The 23,220-nt window shown below is 43.7% G+C and overlaps 1 protein-coding gene across 1 annotated transcript in view; it reads right to left on the reverse strand.

The window, feature by feature from the left end:
- The window catches only part of DNAH14 (dynein axonemal heavy chain 14), a 448,557-nt gene that overhangs the window by 300,545 nt on the left and 124,792 nt on the right, over positions 1–23,220 (reverse strand). Inside the window, 4 exon segments of the mRNA XM_077812193.1 lie at positions 1,189–1,439; positions 2,256–2,343; positions 14,040–14,114; positions 23,097–23,215. Of these exon segments, the coding sequence (XP_077668319.1) occupies positions 1,189–1,439; positions 2,256–2,343; positions 14,040–14,114; positions 23,097–23,215 (533 nt within the window).

Below are 23,220 nucleotides of genomic sequence, written 5' to 3' on the forward strand. Positions count from 1 at the left end.
AAATTAGACAGAGTTGAAGGTGCAGAAAGAGTCAAACAAAAAAAAATAATCATAAATAGGAGAAAATTTAGAAAGCAAAGGTAATTATTTTACGTACTGAAAATAAAGCATCACTTTATCATAATGACATGGAATACTGAATATATGAGTAAAAATACCACAAACTCTGAGGACTTGTTTACACGGTCAGCTAATACACAGCAGACCAGGGTTTTAATGTACAGCACACTAGCTTGCCAGGCACTATTGGGTCTTGTGGATCCTGCTATCACATACTAAAAGTTTTGTAGTGCACTTTGACATACTGATGTTTGAAACACTGGGCTCTTCATCCAATCTCAGTGTTGTCCCCACACCTGGCTCCTTGCCTGAGTCTCTTGGCTTAGCCAGGCCCAGTCTCCTCATGTGCTCTCTAGCCAGTCCCTTCCCATTTCCCTCCCTGGCTTCCAGTCCCAATCTACTCCCCCAACACCTACCTATCCAGCTCCTGTCCCCTCTGCATTAGAACCAGGCAGCTTCCTTCTACACGCTCCATGGGCCCAGTGGGCGGGGAAGGAGAGAGAGGGAGGGAGGGGGCACTGACAGCACAGGAGAGTGACTGGCTTCTCTCTCTCAGTTCTGATGCCTGGCCCCAAACTGTCCAGCAGCAACCCAGAGCTATAACAGTCAGGAAAGTCCTGCTAAGCCCCAAACTGGAACATGCCCAATATGGACAGAATATTTGGAGAATTTAGTTGAAAGGCTCTAGCAAGTCTCTATTGGGCATGTGCAAATTGTGATTTTTCAAATGCATATAACTTGGTCAAGTTTAGGCAGTTTTTGATTGGGTGGGCAAAAGGAACATCCCTGACAGAAAGGCTACTCCCCTGCCAAATTTCAAGTCTCTGCTGCAAAGTATGGAGTGACACAGCTTCTCAAAGAAAAGGTCACCAGAATTTTTTAACATAGGAAAACAAGCATTTTCCCTTAGGTTCATTCCCAGAAACGGCCAGTCTTTTTGGCCAAAATTTTCAAAACAAACAAACAGCCCCCCTTCCCCGAGCCTGAAGTAAATGCCCAGCATAGAAAATTTCAGCCCTAATGCTTAAAGTTTGGCAAAGTTATAAACAACTGAAAACAGTGTCCAATAATGGGAAGTAATTAGGTGTTGCTATCATCCCCACCTATAATAATTTAAAAACTTTGTACCTTGTCCACTCAAAATCCTCCCTTTTGAAGACTTGTTTATCTATCATACTGGAAAGTATGTCCCTACAATGGATGTACAGAGTAAGCAATGCCTCTAGTGTGGTTTGCTTGTGAAACTGAAGAATATCAGATGCCATCTCTGCAAGCTGCTCTAGATGTTGGACTAGTTCATCTTGAATTTCTGTCAGTGCCATTTTTGGATCAGAACTCCGGAAACTTCTTGTACAATCCTTATTAAACATAATTTGGCTCTAAAAAAGGCAAATATTATCCTAGCAGCATTAACTACAATTTCTATTTCTTTGAATTCAAAAGTACATGTTGCATAAATACACAAATTGGTTTAATAACTTGGGGCCAGATTCTGACATCCTTACATTGACCAGTACTTTACTCCACAAATAATGGAGTAATGAAGATAAGTGCTGCTTTTGATGAACAATGGTAGCAGAGCCCCATGCTTATTTGATATTTCCCTTCTGAACACAGAGAAAAAATAATATAATCTTTTCACACTTTAAAGATGATTTTTTTTTATCTTAACCTTCTTCTCAAATGATCACATTCTTCTATATTTTACTTCAGGTAACTGACTCTGGAAATACTAATGATTTTTTCACATTCATAAATGTTATTTAAATGTAATTCACATATAACTATTTTTTCTGTAAGCTTCTGTTACAGCCCTTAAAATTACCCTCCTCCCATTATTCCTCTATTTTTACCCTATTAAGTTTGAGGCCCTCAAGTCAAGACTGCTATCCCTTCTCTTTTTTCCCTGACTGCTGGGCAATACAAAATGGTCCCACCCTCAAGCAACTTTTAAATTGCTCCAACCACCTCTGATAATCAGAGAACCAGAGTACAGAAGCAGGACTAAACCTGCAGAAATGAAAAGGTTTATGTTAAAGAATCATCTTATCAACCAAGTAGTCAAGCATTTTGTACTGAAATTTAGAAATCTGCATTCATATGGCATTATTAGCATAGGATTTAGATATTTAAAGGCAGAGTTTCTCACTAAAACAGAAATCCAAAATACAAGTGGCCATGGCAATGATACTTACCACAAGTAGTACCACCTGTCCTGGATGAGTCAGAAACCACTGTTTAAATTCCATTTGATTCCACTCTACCACTCCAATATTTACAAATCTACAACACATGTCATACTATTAAAATAAAATTAGGTGATCACAGAAATACTATTAGTTAATTATTATGCTGCCCAGAGGCGATGTGCGGAGGGGGGCATGCATGCTCACATGCCTCCCCTCCCCAGACTTGCTGGTTTGTAGTGAGCATGCTCAGTAACACTGCTGAAGCTGCTGCCCTCACTTGCCGCTGCCGCCCCCCCCCCCGCCATTGACAGGCATGGGTCGCCTCTGATGCTGCCATATACTAAGATTTTGTGGCAGACTTCATAATCACTAGCTAATATAGCAAGTATTTTGACAAACCAGAATTTGCTATTCTGGATATTTTTTGGATGCTACAGCAGATCACCAAGGGCCCAATGATGCAAAGTCCTCATCACCTTCAGTGTCACATGAGGTGCTCAGAACCTTGCATTAAGTGCTTTGCATCTTGTAGAACAGACCCTAAAAGAACTACCATGCCATATGCAAGCATTTTGTCCATAAAACAAATTGCTATATCTGCGCTTAACATCAGTTTCAAAAATTCCTCCTCCAGATGACGACAGTTCAGACTACAGAAGCAAATCCCACTTCTGCTTCAGTGTCTGCTTACTGATGCCATATCAGACCAATACATTACCTAATTTTACAAAAGAAAAACCACTCCTCTTTCAAATAAAACCACTTCTCTGAGAGTGAAGGCATCCATAGTAAAAGATGTATAAAATAAATGGGATTCCAAGAAATTTTAATTGCCATCACTATTCCCTATAATGACTGTGACAGACGTGAGACTTGGGAGATATGTAAACTTCAAAAGACTATTATATTGAAATGGACCAGAGAGGGATTGGCTTTTGTGACAGTAAGAGTTAAATGTGTTTTCAGGGTCCTGGCTTACTGAAGGAATTTCCTGTGTAATTTCTACTTGTAGTTAATGTAAGCTCCCCAATATTGGTTATGCCAAAAATATCTGGCCTTTGAAGCTTTGCCCCAGACATGAGGAACGCTGACTGGTGTTACATGTTTCAGGAAGCCAGAGGGCAAAGGCCCAAACCATGTGAAGACACAGCTGAGCTGTCCCAGGTACGGGTACCAGGTCTGTCTCGGACAAGTAGGAGCAATCACGATGACATGAGCTTTGTCTATTTTCAGCAAGACTTTAAACAGTAGAGGTAATGGTGAAAAGGTGTAGAGAAGGTCCCTGTTCCAGGGATGAGGAGAGCATTGCCCAGGGCATATTGACTCATTCCCACTCTGGAGCAGTAGCGTGGATATTTCTTATTCATGTGAATGGCCAACAGGTCTGTGGACAATGTCCACCATCATCTGAATCCATCATGAAGTATTGTTGAATGTATCTCCCACTTGCGGTTGTATGGAAATTTGTGACTGAGACTTTCCGCTATCAAGTTTTGTGTGCCCAGGAAGTAAGCTGCAGACAGTGTAACTTTGTGGGAGATGCACCAATTCCATAGCCTCATTGCTTCTGCGCATAGGGAGGGCGATCTCGTTCCCGCTTGTCAATTGATGTAGTACATACAGGCTATGCTGTCTGTTAGGATCTTTGTGTGTGATCCTGTGATCAGTGGGAGGAAATGGGCACAGGCACTTCTGACAGCTCTTAGCTTGAGGAGATGGATGTGAAGGGACATCTCCATTGATGACCACTTGCCTTGTGCCATGAGGCCATTCAGATGCACACCCCACCCTATGAGTGATACATCGGCAGTGAGGAGCAATGATGGCGAGGTTTGCAAGAAGAGGATCCCTTTGCAAATGTCAGCTGGGTCCTTCCACAAGTCTAAGGAGTTTTTGATCTTGGTGAGATTTGTCCAGTCTGACCCTGTTTAGTCTGTAGACCAAACTAAACTACATTTGGAGGCATCACATGTGAAGACCCACTGGTGTTCTTTCTGCCATGTGACCCAAGAGGTGGAGGCAGAGTCTAGCTGATATTTATGGGCTGTTCTGAATAGTCTCCATGAGCAAGACTAAGCATAGGAACCTGTGTTGAGGCAAGAGGGCTCTGGCCTGTAACAAGTCAAGGTCAGCCCCTATGAATTCCAGGCATTGCCCTGGAGTGAGGGTTGACTTCTGGGTCTGTAGGCACAGTTCTGTAAACAAGTGCATCATAGATTTGGTGACTTGGAGACAATCATCCAGGTACAAGTAGATCATTATCCCTTGGGAACTTAAGTGAGTGGCCACCACTGAGAGAACCTTGGAAAATACTCTTGGGGCCATTGATAGCCTGAACGGTAGCACTCTGTCCTGGTAGAGGTCATGTCCCAGAGTGAATCTGAGAAATCATCTGCGAATCAGTTGGACTGAGATACAGAAATAAGCGTCCTGAAGGTTGAGGGCCAAAATCCAGTCTCTCTGTTCCAACACTGAAATGATAGTTTCTAAACTTACCATCTTCAATTGTTGAGCCTTGACAAACTTGTTGAGAGCTCTGATGTCTAGTATGGGTCTCCAACCTTCCTTCCTTTTGGATATTAGGAAATAATGAGAGTAGAACTCTTTGCCTCGTAGAAGTTGAGGTACTGGTTCTATGGCTCCTAACTAGAGGAGACAATCTACGTCTTGTCATAGTAAACTCTCGTGAGAAGGGTCCCTGAAGAGAGATGGGGAAGAGTGTTGTGGAGGAGGCAGGGAGGCAAAATGGATGAAATACCTGGTTTGAACAATCTTTAGGACCCATTGGTCCGACATTATGCGTTCCCAGACATTGCGGAATGCTACCAATCGGTGGCCAAATGGGTGTGAAACACTGGTCAGCTGTGTCACTCTGGGGGAGTGGTTTAACAGCACTTCGATCTACCCATCAAAAATGGTGCTTTGATGTACAGGGCTGAGATGAAGAAGATGGTGGGCCAGGTGGTTTGCGCGTAGGGAATTTCCCTTTCTTGCTTTGTGGCTCATAGTGGCATTGAGATTGAGATGTGTGGTCGATGCTGGGATTGGGGACTAACTTGTGTCTTTTGTCCTGGTGTTAGATATCCAGTGACCAGAGAGTAGCCCTGGAGTCCTTCAGGACATGATAGGAGGCATCAGTCTTTTCAGCAAAAAGCTTTGTGCCATCAAAAGGAAGGTCCTCAACAGTGGACCGTCCCTCTTTCAGGAAGCTCAACAGATGAAGCCATAGCACAAGTTGCGTCACCATAGCCACTATGTCCTCCATATCTACGACAGATTGCAGCAATGTCTTTACCCTAATTGGCCCTCCTTTATAATGGCCTTAAATTGGTCACAATGTGATTCTGGCATCTTTTCAATAAAGTCATTCAGTTTTAAGTAATTTATGTAATCATATTCGCTATGAGGGCCTATTAGTTGGCGATACAGAATTGGAGAGTGGCCAAAGAGTAAGCTTTTCTAATGAAAAGATCTAGGTGCTTCCAATTTCTATAACAGGGAATAGCCCTTGACTGGTGTTGTCAGCCACGGGAGTTAACAGCATCCACCATGATGGAGTTGGGTGGGAGAACAGAAGCTCAGATTCCTTGGCAGGGACATAGTACTTTTTGTCCACTCACTTGCAGGTTGGCGCCACTGGTGATGGTGTTTGCCACACAGTTTTTGCTGGGTCTTGGAGGAGGAGGAAAGTGGAAAATGTCAAAGAGTTGATGGTGAGTGTCCTTGACTTCCTCCAATGGTATCCAGACAGTGTCTACCACTCTCTTATCCAGCTCCTGGAAGAGGTGAAACTCATCTGCTAAAGATGATTGGGGAGGCATGATGACTTCTTCCGAAGAGGAGGAGGACATGGTCCTTGGTGTCACTTCTTCCTCAGTACTGGCCTCCTGTTCCCCTATGTCTTGTGGAGGTTCTGAAGCACTGGATGCTGCAGGCAAGGAGATGTATCTTGATGGCTCTTGGGTGAGGCTTGAAGCCCGAGAGGCATGCTGGCAATGTGCCACCCAAGGTTCCCATTACGGCTACTGGGTGGTGGGGGCATACAGCCCAGTGGTGGAGCCCATGAGTGGCCGTACGAAGATGGTGGAGCCATCTGTGGGTATATCATAGAATCATAGAATATCAGGGTTGGAAGGGACCCCTGAAGGTCATCTAGTCCAACCCCCTGCTCGAAGCAGGACCAATTCCCAGTTAAATCATCCCAGCCAGGGCTTTGTCAAGCCTGACCTTAAAAACTTCCAAGGAAGGAGATTCCACCACCTCCCTAGGCAACGCATTCCAGTGTTTCACCACCCTCTTAGTGAAAAAGTTTTTCCTAATATCCAATCTAAACCTCCCCCACTGCAACTTGAGGCCATTACTCCTCGTTCTGTCATCTGCTACCATTGAGAACAGTCTAGAGCCATCCTCTTTGGAACCCCCTTTCAGGTAGTTGAAAGCAGCTATCAAATCCCCCCTCATTCTTCTCTTCTGCAGGCTAAACAATCCCAGCTCCCTCAGCCTCTCCTCATAAGTCATGTGTTCTAGACCCCTAATCATTTTTGTTGCCCTTCGCTGGACTCTCTCCAATTTATCCACATCCTTCTTGTAGTGTGGGGCCCAAAACTGGACACAGTACTCCAGATGAGGCCTCACCAATGTCGAATAGAGGGGGACGATCACGTCCCTCGATCTGCTCACTATGCCCCTACGTATACATCCCAAAATGCCATTGGCCTTCTTGGCAACAAGGGCACACTGCTGACTCATATCCAGCTTCTCGTCCACTGTCACCCCTAGGTCCTTTTCCGCAGAACTGCTGCCTAGCCATTCGGTCCCTAGTCTGTAGCGGTGCATTGGATTCTTCCGTCCTAAGTGCAGGACCCTGCACTTATCCTTATTGAACCTCATCCTAGGGCTCTGTTGGTAGTGAGTACCACATAGGGCTTGGGAGAAGTACTGCAACACTACCTCCTCTGTCTCTCTGTCTGAAGCCTCACTAGAGAGGGGCATGACATGACAGTGTGGATACTTCCTGTGCTTAGTAAATGCTTGGTGCAGGGTTCCCAAGAAGTGAGGACCCAGATGCGTCTAGCATGCAGAGGTCCCTGGAATGGTGGGATTCTGCTAGATCCAATCATCCCAGGGTCAGTGGCAGTGCCAGGCCAGCCGTAGCTGGCAGAACTGATGCGGACTCACATACCGGGAGTATCTTTTAAGAGGAGTGCTTACTCCTGTCTTTTGGTGCCAATGACTCAGTGCTTGTGCCTATCGGGTCCATGGGCCTGCTAGCCATGCCATTTGCTGTCAGTCTCCATGAGCCACGGGTGCCAGACTGAGATTGTCTTGGTGCTGATGGTGCCAAAGATACCAAGTGCAATGGAGATCGCTTACAGCTATCTCGGAGCTCACTGTGGGGACGTCCTGCTCTCTTCATAGATGATTTATGAAAGGGGTCCGCAGCTTGTTTCTTCAACCCACAGCCCTTAGATGTAGAGGGCTTGGGGAAGATTCACATCTGCCAGGTGATTCAGGCTGGAGAGCAACCTCCATGAAGATGACCTTCCAGAAGATCTCTCTGTCCGTAAGGGATCTTGGCCGGAGTTGTTGGCAAAGACCACACTTCTACTGGATTGGCCTTCTCCAAGGCAGAAAATGCACTGAGGGTGCTTATCCACAACTGGGATTGCCTCTTTACAAGTGACGCGTTTTTTGAAGACCGATGCACCAAGCATACCCCGCTGGGGGGGAAAAGAGATATAAGACCAGGAAAGAAATTAAAGTTGGTTTTTTTTTTGGATTTTTAAGCATAAAATAAGAAAGAAAATAACTACAACTGGAACTATAACTAAGAGACTAACTATAGGTATGTAAAATAAAGCATGAGTCTTAATGGACTGCTAATGGCTTGAGAAGGTTGAGAAAGATCTGAGGGAGGTTAGCCCACATGCTCTGATTAGCCTCATAGTGCAACTCAAAGAGAGGCAGCGCATGTGCAGGCCTAACAGACACTGTTTACCGAAGTTCTCCGATCAGCAGCGCAGGGACACAAGTGCACCTACAGTTGAGCAGCCATAGGGTCATTACTTGATGAAAAACTTCCTAACTGTAAGAACAGTAGGACAGTGGAAGAAACTGCCTAGGGACATTGTGAAAGCTTCTTCACTGGAGGTTTTCAAAAGGAGGCTGGATAGTCATCTGACTTGGATGGTTTAGACACAACAAATCCTGCATCTTGGCAGGGGGTAATATTAGATGACCCTTGTTCTGCCTTCTAGCCCTATGATTCTATGATTACTCACCTTGCGCAGTAACTGTGGTTCTCTGAGATGTGTCGAAGGTGCTCGTCTTCAGCTATGCATGCGCCTCTTGAGCCCTTGATCAGAAATTTTACATTAGCAGTGTCCGTTCAGCCTGCATATGTACTCTGTACAACTTTGTGCTGCACACTGAGGGTATATAGAGCTGCATGGGCGAACCACCCTCAAGTTTCTTCTCTATCAGAATGTCCAAAAAGGAAAAGTCCGAAGCAAAGGGCAGGGAGAGCAGGTAATGGAGTATGCATAGGAACATACATCTCAAAAAAAAACAGAGTTACTGCTCAGGGTGAGTAACCTCCTCTTCTTTAAGTTCAGAAGGTAATCCAAGATGGCTGAAGAGGATTCAGCCACAAGATGCTGACAGTGACACCAGATATTGAACCTTTTCCATTTCTGAAGTTAAGTAATCTGAGATGACTCTCTTCTACTGTTTAGTTATACCTGTCGAGCAGGAGGATTCCAATCCAATGAGCCATCTAGCAGCCATGGAGATGGAGGTTGGGGTGAAGCACACAAGTGGCATCCTGGGAGAGAAGATGAAGGATGATCAGAAGCTTGAACATTGGTTGGACATGCAGATGAAGCAGATAAGGATACCAAGCCTGTTTTGTCCAGTTCAGTACTATAAGGATAATCCTTGCTGTGTCCTGTCTGATCTTGTTCCTCACTCTTAGTATTAGTGTCATTGGAGGGTATGCAAAGAAAAGTCCCTTTGTCCAGGGAAAGAGAAAAGCGTCCCCCAAAGACTGGCAACCTAGAGCTCCTCTTGAGCAGATTGAGGGCACTTCTCGTTGCTGAATGTGGCGAATAGGTCAACTTGTGGAAGTCCCCACCTTTGGAATTAGCCCATAAAGACTTTGAGAGTCCAACTTCCATTTTGTAGTCTTAGGAGAAGTGCCTGCTGAACATATTGGCTGTGACAGGGACTCCAGAAAGGTAAAAGGCTGAGATCTGAATCTGATGAGCTATAACACCAGTTCCATAGCTTTATAGCTTTGGTACACAGGGAGGGGAATCTTGCTCCTCCTTGTTTCTTGACATGACATAGAACATGCAAGCTACATTGTCTGTCATGATCCTGACTGATCTGCCCTTGATGAGGGGTAAAAATTGAAGGCAGTCATTTCAGGTTGCCCTGAGTTCCAACAGATTGATATGGAGACAGTTTTCCTGAGGTGACCATCTGCCCTGAGTTGTGAGGGTACTGAAATGTGCTTCTCACCCTAACAGTGATGTGTCCATTGTCAGTTACTGTTGGAATTGGGTGGATGAAAGGGATGCCTGCACAGACACTGAGTTGATTTTTCCACCAGTCTAAAGAGTTCTTCACCTGGAGGGAACCATGACCTGTTTGTCCAAGTTGTCTCTGATCAAGGAATTGATCCTTCTGAAGGATCTGCAGCATGACAGGCATAGTCTTTCATACTCGGTCAAGGCGCAAGCTGCCACGCAACCCAGAAGCTGTAAACAGCTCCTCATTGTAGTTTGGGAGCTGCATTGAATTATCCTGATCAGATTTGCCAAAGTTATGAATCTGTCTATGGTAAGAAAGGCCCTGGCTGCACAATAATTCAACTGCAGCCCCATTAACTATATTCTCCATACAGGGATTAACATGGATTTTTTTTATGTTTAGCTGGAGACCCAATTCCTGGAAGAGAGAAAGGGCTGTCTGGATGGAAGTCAGTACAGCTTTCCAAGATTGGCCCTTGAGCAGCCAGTTGTCAAGATACAGGAAAACTAAAATTCCCTCTCAGCAGAGGTAAGCAGCTACTACCTCCAGAACTTTTGAGAATTCCTTTGGAGCTGAAGAGAGACCAAAGGGAAGTATTCAATATTGAAAAGGCTCCCAGCTCACAGTAAAATGCAGGTATTTCCAGTGTGTGGAAATGGAAATATATAGAGAAATAGGCATCCTGTAGATCGAGGAAGGAATTATAGCTCCCAGCATCACCATCCTGACTTCTGTGACTTTACAAATTTGTTCAGCCGTCTCAGATCTAAGCTCAGTCACCACTCTGTCCTTTGGCATGAGAAAATACTTTGAGTTAAACCCTTTCACCTTGTGAGAAAATGGGATCATTTCTATTGCTCCTAACTGAAGGAGAGAATGCATTTCTCAAACCAGTATAGTCTCATGAGAGGGGTCCCTGTAGAGGGATGGAGAAGGGCTGCAGGAGGTAGGGAGGGAAGGGATAGTGTAGCCTAATGTTATAACCTCCATGACTGACTTGTCTGTTGCAATATGCCACCAAGCCTGTTGGAAACGGGAAAGGTGGTCACCAAAATTGGGAAGATGGGAAAAAGTTTGTAGCTTGCAAGCTAGAGGTGAAGGAGGAATTGAACCCTCGATCAACTCATCCTAATGGTTGTTTCAGGGACAAGTGGGTACTTGCTGAAGGAGGGTGATGAGCTCTCTTCCTCTGGAATCTTTGTCTCTTTCTAGCAGGTTCAGTGGTTCTGTAAAATCAAGAGAACTGGGAAAGGTGCGGGCAGTTTGAGACCAGCTAAATCTCCTTTTGTTCATAGGGGTGTATATAACAGAGATCTCAACATGACCCTGGATTTCTTCAGTGTATCTAGGGACTCCATCTGTAGTTCCAGATAAGAACTTTCGACCATCAAACTGGAGATCCTCAAAAGTATTCTGAAACTCTCTCGTGAACCTCAAACGCTAGAGATATGACGCCCTGTCCATAACAACCGCTGTGGAGAGGGATTTGGCATGGTCATCTTCAGTATCTAAGGAGGCTTGGAGAGATGTTCTGGCTAATAATTGACCCTTCACAAAGATGGTCTGAAAGTGTTGTAATTCATGAAGTCATACTTGCCCATGATCGCCTGACAGTTTACGATCCAAAATGGGAGGAATATGAATGAGTAATCCTTTTGTCTAAAAAGGTCTAACTTCTTCTGGTTCTTACCATATGAGACAGACCTGGTAGCTGTTTACCCCTCTCACTTACAGTATCCACCACAAGAGAATTAAGTCTGTAGGGGTTGAGGGAGAACAAAAATTCTGAGTCCCTGGGAGGAACATGATATTTCTTATCTGCCGGTTTGCAAGTTGGTGAGATGGGGTGGCAGAAGTTAGCCACATAGTCTTCGCTGCATTTAGGGATGCTTCCCGGGTAGTGCAACCCAGGTGGATGTTGCCAATGACAGAAGGTCCAGGGGCTTGTGTTGTGAGTCTTTAGCTTCTGCAAAAGATATCTGAAGGCTGTCAACCAACCTCTCCACAAGATCCTGGAACTGGCAAAAATTGTTGGTCATCAATGGTGGTGGAGGCATGACTGCCTTGTCTGGAAATGAGGATGAAATAGGAGTTTGAGGGGTGACCTCTGTGACACTGCACCCCATACTCTTCATAGTGATATTATGATAATATGATTATGACAGTTATGATGTATTTCATGCAAGATAAATCATATAAGAGGTCATTGAAAAAGTTATGATTTGCCAAATATGGTTATCCTATTTGTATGAATGTATTTTTGTATCTGAAGTTATGAATATTGATTATGTATCTGTACAGCTGGGGAATCATAACTCAGGGGCAGATTGAAGGGGGGGCGTGAATTTTATGAGCTTATGCTGTACAGTTCTCTGTGCAGCACAAGATGGTATAATTCTGGGGTTTTACTCCAGAGGGGGTGCGTGCCTGAGGAGCTGGGAGTAGCTTTCCCATGCAGGGGCTGGTCAGAGAGCTGCCTGTAACTGCAGCTGGATGTGTCCCTACCTGTATGTATGCTGGTGATAGTGCAGGCTGGAGGGTTTTGTAGCTTGTCACACCAGTACAGTGTGAGAGAGAGCCCAGGCTGGTGGGTCAGGGGGCTCAGTGGTACCCCAGTTCCGGGTGGCACCTAGGGGGAACCCGTCACAGCCTCCTTATCCACTGTATTCTCCTGTTCTTCAGAGATCTTCTCATGAAGGGGGGTTGATGGGGAGACTGTATAACCCTAGCCTTTTGGGTAATGGAGCTGGAATTTGGCAAATTGCTGCCGATATGCTACCAAGGATCCTAGTATGGCCCCTGGGGGGAGGGGGAGGCCATACGGAAGAGAGGGGGGTACCCAGAAGTGATTCTACTGTTCCTGTTGTGGACCTGTCAAAGTATGGCTGTCGAAGTATGGCATTCTGTCCCACTATGCACCAATAATAGGAGACTGACTGAATATATCCATCATCCTTCTCAATATCCTCCAAAGCCGGGGGCCCCAGTAAAAAAGGCAGAGAATCTTGCAATACTGGCAAGCAATGGTAATCCAGAGACTGGGATCTTGGTACCAAGAGTTGTTTGGTACCCATAAACAGTGGGGACTCCAGCTCATCTAAATCTGATAAGTCCCTGGAGTAGTGGTATTCCTGTGGTATGGAGTGGATCAGTACCAATGCAGCAGTTGAGCTGGATAGTACTGTTGATCTGGAGCAGGTAGGTGCTGGGGCTTCAGGTGTCTGGTGCTTCAATTTTGTCAGAGGGAGAAGGCATCGATGGTAAGTCAGATGTATACAGTGCCATTCTACAGAAGTGTATGTCCTAGGCATCCTGTTTTTCATGGTACATGGACCTGTTGGAGCCATATTTCTCTGAAACACTCCAGGATCTTCTGGCTCTGCTGGTACTGGAGGAAGAGTTCATTGCTTCCATAATACCAAGTTGAGAGGTTGAGGCCTCCAACGCTGGAAATTTAGTGGAAGATCGGGGCCTTTTGGAAGCTGTCTCCTTATGATGGGAGATCACGTTCCTCTTCTTTGGAGCTTTCCCTGAATTCTCTAAAATCTTCCGCCTCTTAAGGGAGACCTGGGCTGAGGTCAAAGGGGTGCGACGTCTGTCCAGAGACAGATGTTTGGGGAGGGGCATGCTACCGATTGCTCCTGAGAATAAAGCTTATATAAGGAGAAGAGGATAATTCAGAATCAAAACAAGACAGAATAATGCTTCAAGTGTACATGAAGTGGAAAGAAATGAGGTTTGTTGGGATTGAAAATTACACACCTAAACCATCTGCACAATTGTTTTTTTAAGAAGTGTTAGTACAATTTTGTTTGCTGTTTAATACGTGATTAGACTATTGAGAACCATCCCCCATCTTCAACTGGAATTGCATATAAAATATGCTCCAAGAGCAGTGAAATCATGCTCTGCTGTCTTGAAAAGACTAGTCTGGTTATCTCAAATGATACATGCCAATGCTACCAAATGTAAGCCTGAAATTCTGTACATTGTCAGCTTTCATTTAGCTCTAGATAAGAGTGTTTATGGTATGCACTTGCTTGGTTTTTTTTAAATATAATTGTAAGTCTCTTGTTCAAGTGTAAGCTCTTTGGGGGCAGAGACTATCTATCTCCTACTGTGTGTTTATACAGCACCTAGGTCAATGGAATCCCAATCATGATTGAAACCTCTGGATGCTACCACAAATACAAATAAATATATAACACAAATGACTGTAATAGAGAATTTTTTATTCAATGGGAAATATATACTTACTTTTTTACCATATCAAACATGCTGCTCTCTACATTTCCTAGCCACTGCTCAACAGGGCCTCTAACACGAATAATCCTGTAATGTAGAATTTGAAATGTCAGTACTTACTGAAAACAACCGAACATTTTAATTTCATATTCTTAGAACTTTATTTCAATTGTAGGGATAAGGAGTTCTACTGCACCTCTTATTTCTCAATTCTACACACTTGAGGAAATGTTTTCTCACACACTGGATGAAGCTCTCCTTTGGAATCACTGTCTTTCTCCAGGAGTTACAGACTCCTCAGGCCCTGATTCTGCAGCTCATTCATGTGCATAACTCCCAAAGAAATCAATGGAAATTTAGTCTCCATGGGGATTGTGGGCTTAGACCCCTTGTATAATGCATGAAGGATCTCATCCAGAAAAGAATGGTTACTTACCTTAAAGTAAATCTAGTTCTTTGTGACTTGTTCATATCTATTCCACTCTTGGTGCGCATGCACCCTGCCCCAAGACTGGATTATTTTGGCAGGTGGTATCCAGTGGGACCACATCACCCTATAAATTGGTCAATGCAACATTTATTGAAAAGCAAAGTGTTATAAACCATGAATTTACGGTATGTTTTGACTTTTCTGACACTTCTTCCAAAACAGTTGTTGTTTGGCTTGTGCTAGAAGCTTTGTAACCTGCACTGGAACCAATTAAATGTTTGGTATGAGAGAGCTAGAGCGGGCAATATAGTGTCCCTCCCCAATGTTTAATTAATAATGTTGCAGCAAACAATTTTAAACCCATCTCACATGTCTGTCCATCATTAGCCAGCTTGTCCTGGTCAAAGTGTTCTGAAGGCCTGGAAGGTGCAGAGCTGCTGGTGTGATTTGACTCAGAAAGCGCCAGCTCCATTGCTGAATGGCCTCTTGCTTCCCCTTGTCTGTTGATATAATGCATAGCTGTGGTATAATATGTCAGCATTTGGATTATGCATCCCTAGAGTAGCAGCAGGAATGCCTGGCATGCCAAGTGAATGGCTCTGAGAGCTAGGATAATTATATGGAGACAAGCTTCCAGAGGGGAACACAGGACCTGGATTTAAAGGTGATCTAGCTGAGCTCCCCATCGCTGAATGGAGGGGTCTGGCACCAGAGACTTGAAAGGCAGAGGTGCAGAGAAGGGTACCCCACTGCATACTTTTCCCCACCAGTTTAACTAGGAGAGAACTTCCAGGACATGACCTCTATGCCCATTGGATGTCTTCCTCATATATACACTGATTTCAAACACTCTTGCATGCAGTGTAGGTGAAGTCTGGCTAACTGCATCACATAGGGCATGAGGCCATATGTCCCAAAAGTCTGAGTTGGTCACCATTTGGGATCTGGATCAGCCTGTTAGGAGAGGTATGGGCTGATCTGGATCCTTTATCTCCTTAGATAACTTGTCATAAGAGCCAAGCCCTTAGTGAACACCCTCCATGCCATGGAAAGATGAAAGGGCAGGACCCTGTACTGTAGTGAGATATTCCTACTAAGAATCTGAAGTATTTCCTGTGGGACAGATGAATGGATATGTGAAAGTAGAAGTCTTGCAGGTTGAGCATCACAAACCAATCTTGAGGATCTAATGAGGAAATTAAGGAGGCCAGAATCATCATCCTGAAGTTGAAATGACAGATTAATTTATTGTAACTTCAAAATCCTGAATGGAACACCAATCTCCCTCCTTTCTTCTCTGGGATAAGAAAATAATGGGAATAAAACCCAATACCTCTGAACTGTAAGGGCACTTCTTCCATAGCTCCCATTTGTAGAAAGAGTCTATTTCTTGAAATGGGGAGGGTAGGGGGAAGCATGAGGAAGGAAGTGGAATTGGATAGAATACCCCTTATTTAAATTTTTCTGGGTCCACTGGTATAACATGATCCAAGTTCAGGCTTTGTGAAATTGGTGATGGATAAAACAGAGTAAAAGAAAGAAGATCCTCTGGAGGATCCATCAGACTCTCAATACTGGTATCAAACCTGCTAGCTGGGGGAAACCGCAGAATGTGCAGCAGTAGAGGAAGAGGCAGAGGATTGTCAGTGGAACTTCTTCTTTCTTGATGGCTCCGAGGTCCTTTGAGGCTAAGAAGAAGAAGAGGAGGAACACTGCATGAAGGAAGTCTGTGGTCTTGTTTTCTCCTTGGGAAAGAGAAAGCCATGAGAACACATAGAAGGCATGAGAACACAGAGGTGCCCTACAGTCCTTTAAGAAATGGAGATCCTCACCCTTAAAGTTAAAGAGAAGGTCCTTCTTTGATGTTTGGACCTCTCTGTGAATCCCTAAAGATTGGAGCCAGGAAGGTCTTCCCATCATGGCCACTGATGTAGCCATAGCATGCATCACTGGGTCGGACACAATGTGTGTAGCCTGTAAGAAAGTGTAGGTTATCAGCTCTTCTTCAGACATGATGGGTCTTTAGTTCCTGTTGGGTGTTTTTGTGGCAGTTTGTCCCAATTCAAATAATTTTTATTTGGACAGAAGAACTTGACATTGAGCCACACATCTGGAGGCTGACAGATGAAAACACTGTGTGTGAGAATAAGTCCAATATCTTTGGGTCTCTCTCCCTCAGTATAGATTTGGGAGGCCCCTACTGCTTCAACCTATCTTGGATAGCAGCTACCACAAGCAACTGTGGTACTGGGTTGGAATAAAAGTACTCACATCCTGTGGCAGGCACTTGGTACCTCTTGTCAGCTCACTTGGATGTGATCAGAAAGGACTCTGGGGTGTGCCACAGATCTTTCACAGGTTACAACAGTTCCTCATTTAGGGAGCTGCTGAGCCTGCCAGGCATGGAAGGGTGCAAAGTGTCCAGGACTTTGTGAAGTTTGTCCTGAACCACTTACAGAGATATATTTGGAGTGTCTGCCATGAGCTTGATCAAACTCTCGTGGAACACCTTTAAACTGTTGAATGAAGTTGAATGAAATAAATCCAGGGATTTACTGTCTTGTCAGTAGAGGATGAGTTCACAGTCGTGACACTAGACACAAGTTTGTTCTTCCCCTGGAAGATTTTATTACTCACCACTTTCTTCCTCCTGTACAGAAGCACATTCTACTGAACGTTGGGTAATGAGATGTCAAGTGCTGAAGGATCGGTACTGGAAGATACATGGTACTCTGATTTAAGGCTACTTCTGGTGCTCTCTGGACTCTTCTCAGGCTATTAGATGCCCTTCCGCCACTGAGCTGTAAACTACAAGTCTTGTGCCTTGACTCAATACACACTGGAGAGGATGATCTATGTCTCATCTCAATTCTGGACTGGTGCTCTTTCCCACCCATAAGAGGTCATCAAAGCCATAATGGAGGAGGACGGGGTCTCTTGGTCAATGGATCCTGAGAACACAGGGTAGAATCTCAGCTCACAGGCCACTTGTGGAGCAAGACTGATTGTAGGACTGAGGTCTAGCTGCATCTTTCCTTTGGTGTCTGAAGAGGATTGCATAGCGCACTCAAAGAGGAACAATTTCAGGAGAGCTTCTCTAGCTTTTTGAGTCTACTTAGAGAAGAAACAATGTATGGTACATTGTTCAAAAATGTCCCTCTCCAACAGATACTGCTGGCCAAAACAATCCAATCTTGCATGCATGGGGTATATGTGCACCAAGAGTGCAATCCATGTGAACAATCACTTGGGAAATAAAACCTTTAGGTTTTATGTACATTTCTGAATCCAATGAAACACATTCCAATGAAAGATAAGTTACCAATTATTGACATTTATATGGCAGATCTTCTCCTTCACTCATAGTCTATTTCCCCATAGCAGTAGTCACTCCCTAAACATCTTGGGCCAAATCTTCACTAAAGATCTGACCTCTCTTTGTTACATGTGTATCTATCTAAGTTATAATTTATTTATTTTGTGACCAATCAGTAGATTTAATAAGCTTAATATCTGTTGTTTTTAATGTTCCAACATAGCTCTAACATATTGTTTGAAAATCCCTAACAGCCATATTCCAATTTTCAGGTTGTGTAATGCAATTTTGCTGCTCCCTTCCATACTGTGCACCTTTTTATATTGTTAATCAGTACACTGTTCTTTTTTTAAGCCCCTGCTCTGACATTAACATTCTTAATAATTTGTCCAATTTTGTTATCTGGCTTCATTATCACTTTTTTATTTAAGATTCAAAAACTGAGATAGCAATGTATGCATTTCATAAATGATTAATACCATATTTATACTTTATAGCTCCATAAATGGCATGCTAATCATGTAAAACATAAGCAAAACTGTTCTAGAGAATAACACAAGTGGAAGAGAGAATTAGTGTGCATCTCTATTTTGGGTAAGTACAATTAGAGAAATAACTAAGAAAGCCTTCAAAAATTAAAATATAATATTTAGCACTTACAGTATGTAGTGCTTTCTTTTCATCTATAGATTTCAAAATTCTTAACAAAAGTGGGATTATTATCCCTATTTTATAGGCACCTAATAGAAAAAATGATCTGTTGTAAGTAATGCTGGACAGATTCAGATAAAATATAAATTAGATTCTTTAAAAAACTTCTCACAGTCAAAGATACTTTACATTTATGGAAAAAAATATTTTAACCCACTGATTTCAGCGCACATATGAATGTTTGCAGAGTTGGGGCCTTAGTTTGTAGATTATTTAGCTTTAAAATTTTGAATAAGCTATCATGCCTTTCACAGTAGTTGTGTCTTAACTACACATTTACCAAAGAATGGGAAATTTATTACCACATAACTTCCTTTCCGCTAGCAATGTCTCCCACAATTCTGAGACTGTATGAGCTATTCCCCCTCCTGTTCAGTGTTGTAGCACAGCTCATGCTGGCCAAGCCCTCTTCTCTTGCTTGCTCCTGACAGCCACGAGATGGAGCCGGCTGAGGTAGATGTGGGGAAGCTCTTAATTAGGGGGGAAACCCCCACAAGTTCTAAAATGGCTACTGGTAAGGCCCCAGGGTCCTTTCAGTAAGCCCCTTGGGTTGATACTGAGGATGAAACCAGGGTGGACAGGTAGTATATGCTTGATGGTGGGATTAGCTATGCTGGGACAGATAGGATTCCACTTCAGAGTCTGATGAAGAAGAAGCCTCTTGCTGCTACCATGGTGGGGCTGTACTGAACAGTACCAGTGAGGAAGATTCAGACTCTGAAGAAAGGAGAGTCAGGGAGATCTGTGCCTTCCCCTTAGGCAGCATTGTCTTAATCAGCACCTTGATGGCTAATTCAGCTGGACCTGCCCAGTGTGGTGGTGAAACCGCTTACTGGTAGCTTGGGCACCAGTGCCAGGTGAGACTCCTGAACTGCCAGTAATGGTGGCACTGAGAGATTTAAATGCCTCAAATGCCTCTGAAGTAGACAGTACCGGGGCATGAGGTGATCCCAATGATTGTGCTTCAGGAGCTGGTCAGAACAGCCCTGTACTGGGCCCTGGTGTCAATGAACTCCCCTGCTTAGAGATGTGCTCTGGGGAGTGCATCCTCTTTGAGCACCCTCCTGAGTCTTTAGACCTCTTCACTTCCTTCAGTCATCCTTGTACCAAGTACAATTTACAGTGACTCTTCTTTGTTACTAGCAACAGCAATCTGCCTGTCGGTACCAGTAATGCAGAATGTGCACTACTGACTAAAGCAGAGGTGCTCAGTACCCAAACCAAGGTAGATAGTTCAGATGGAGGACATAAAACCAATTTCAGCAGCAAATTTTTCAATCTGGCTGCCCTGTCTTTTTTGGAATGGGCTTTAATCCCTTACAAATACTACATTTGTTATTCATGTGAGCCTCCCCGAAGCACTTAAGGCAGCTGGGGTGAGGGTCACTATTAGGCACTGCCTTACCTCAAGGGCAGCAGCACTTGAAACCCAGGGAACACGGCATATCTCCAGTACCAGAGCCAGTACCCAGACTGGGTGCTGGATCCACACAAACAACAATAATTTGTATTAAATACACTAACTACACAGAACTACAATGAGCACTATTTACATGATTTGACTAAAGACTTGCAGATGCAAGGAAAGGGAGCTCCAAAAACCATTACAAACAGTAAGAAGGAACTGAGGGAGGTCAGGTGCCTTTTTTCTTATGCCTGTGAGCTTGTTGGTGTGCATGCTGCCTCAACGGATATCGCTAAGGGAAAAACTCTTTGACAACTGTGCACTGGAGCTCACAACAACCTACAGTGTAATGGATGTGTGCAATCACTTGACGAAGAACATCCCATATGTCTTAGAAATGTGAGAAACACTGGGCTGCAGAATGCATTTGTTCTAATGCAAAATGTTTACCAGTTGTTATGCGACAAATCTGACCAGTTTCTAGATTTATAAAGCACTGTGCATGTTACAAACAGAAATGCTGAGACAATGTATTCTCTGGAGTTAGTATTTATAGTAGGTTTCAGAGTGGCAGCCATGTTAGTCTGTATTCGCAAAAAGAAAAGGAGTACTAGTTGCACCTTAGAGACTAACAAATTTATTTGAGCATAAGCTTTCGTGAGCTACAGCTCACTTCATCGGATGCATTCAATGGAAAATACAGTGGGGAGATTTATATACATAGAAAACATGAAACAATGGGTGTTACCATACACACTGTAACAAGAGTGATCACTTAAGCTGAGCTATTACCAGCAGGAGAGCAGGGGGGAAAAAACCTTTTGTAATGATAATCATGGTGGGCCATTTCCAGCAGTTGACAAGAACATATGAGGAACAATGGGGGGTGGGGGAGCAGGGGAATAAACATGGGGAAATAGTTTTACCTTGTGTAATGACCCATCCACTCCCGGTCTTTATTCAAGCCTAAGTTAATTGTATCCAGTTTGCCAATTAATTCCAATTCAGCAGTCTCTCATTGGAGTCTGTTTTTGAAGTTTTTTTTGTTGAAAAATTGCAACTTTTAGGTCTGTAATCAAGTGATCAAAGAGATTGAAGTGTTCTCCAACTGGTTTTTGAATGTTATAATTCTTGACGTCTGATTTGTGTCCATTTATTCTTTTATGTAGAGACTGTCCAGTTTGGCCAGTGTACACGGCAGAGGGGTATTGCTGGCACATGATGGCATATATCACATTGGTAGATGTGCAGGTGAACGAGCCTCTTATAGCGTGGCTGATGGGATTAGGCCCTATGATGGTGTCCCCTGAATAGATATGTGGACACAGTTGGCAACGGGCTTTGTTGCAAGGATAGGTTCCTGGGTTAGTGGTTCTGTTGTGTGGTGTGTGGTTGCTAGTGAGTATTTGCTTCAGGTTGGGGGGCTGTCTGTAAGCAAAGACTGGCCTGTCTCCCAAGATCTGTGAGAGTGATGAGTCGTCCTTCAGGATAGGTTGTAGATCCTTGATGATGCATTGGAGAGGTTTTAGTTGGGGGCTGAAGGTGATGGCTAGTGGCATTCTGTTGTTTTCTTTGTTGGGCCTGTCCTGGAGCAGGTACTCTTCTGGGTACTCTTCTGGCTCTGTCAATCTGTTTCTTCACTTCAGCAGGTGGGTATTGTAATTGTAAGAATACTTGATAGAGATCTTGTAGGTGTTTGTCTCTGTCCGAGGGGTTGGAGCAAATGCGGTTGTATCGTAGAGCTTGGCTGTAGACAATGGATCATGTGGTGTGGTCTGGATGAAAACTGGAGGCATGTAGGTAGGAATAGCGGTCAGTAGGTTTCCGGTATAGGGTGGTGTTTATGTGATCATCGCTTATTAGCACTGTAGTGTCCAGGAAGTAGATCTCTTGTGTGGACTGGTCCAGGCTGAGGTTGATGGTGGGATAGAAATTGTTGAAATCATGGTGGAATTCCTCAAGGGCTTCTTTTCCATGGGTACAGATGATGAAGATGTCATCAATGTAGCGCAAGTAGAGTAGGGGCATTAGGGGACAAGAGCTGAAGAAGCGCTGTTCTAAGTCAGCCATAAAAATGTTGGCATACTGTGGGGCCATGCGGGTACCCATCACAGGGCCTAATCACATCAGCTACACTATCAGAGGCTCGTTCACCTGCACATCTACCAATGTGATATATGCCATCATGTGCCAGCAATGCCCCTCTGCCATGTACATTGGCCAAACTGGACAGTCTCTACGTAAAAGAATAAATGGACACAAATCAGACGTCAAGAATTATAACATTCAAAAACCAGTTGGAGAACACTTCAATCTCTTTGATCACTCAATTACAGACCTAAAAGTTGCAATTCTTCAACAAAAAAACTTCAAAAACAGACTCCAATGAGAGACTGCTGAATTGGAATTAATTGGCAAACTGGATACAATTAACTTAGGCTTGAATAAAGACCGGGAGTGGATGGGTCATTACACAAAGTAAAACTATTTCCCCATGTTTATTCCCCTCCTCCCCTACCCCCCACTGTTCCTCATACGTTCTTGTCAACTGCTGGAAATGGCCCACCTTGGTTATCACTATAAAAGTTTTTTCCCCCCTGCTCTCCTGCTGTGATCACTTAAGTGATCACTCATCTTAAGTGATCACTCTCGTTACAGTGTGTATGGTAACACCCATAGTTTCATGTTCTCTACGTATATAAATCTCCCCACTGTATTTTCCACTGAATGCATCCAGTGAAGTGAGCTGTAGCTCACGAAATCTTATGCTCAAATAAATTTGTTAGTCTCTAAGGTGCCACTAGTATTTATAGTGGTCTCCACACTCAAATTCAGCTCTGAGTATGTGAAGTTCCCACTGTAATCAGTGGAAATTGTATGTGCTGACTCCAGGGCTGAAATGGGTCCTTAAGGTGTTACAATCTAGTGCGAGAAGAGCTTCACATCACAATATTTGAAGCCATTCAAAATATTCAAAACTGACCCATCATTAGATGGTATCTGCATGTTTCTGATGAGGCGTAATGAAGCTTTGAAGCTGCTGAAGCAACCTGTCACATGTTTCAGAGACCTCACACCAACACTATCTGTACACCAAGGAATCCATACAAAGTTACAGTACTTTATTGTAAAGAGCTGTCGGAAAATCAGCAGAAATTTCTTAAATTTCCATTGTGTTAATTATCATGCAATATATGTATACCATACTTTGGCACTAAGAGAGTCTCTTCTTCAGCAGAACTGATCATTGCTACCACTGGAGAGTTCTGGTCATGTCCGTGTATATATAACTTCCTGATATTCGCAAAACATTTCACAAGATGAGGCTATG

This window comes from Eretmochelys imbricata, chromosome 3 (assembly GCF_965152235.1).
Source record: "Eretmochelys imbricata isolate rEreImb1 chromosome 3, rEreImb1.hap1, whole genome shotgun sequence".
Taxonomy (NCBI): Eukaryota; Metazoa; Chordata; order Testudines; family Cheloniidae; genus Eretmochelys; species Eretmochelys imbricata.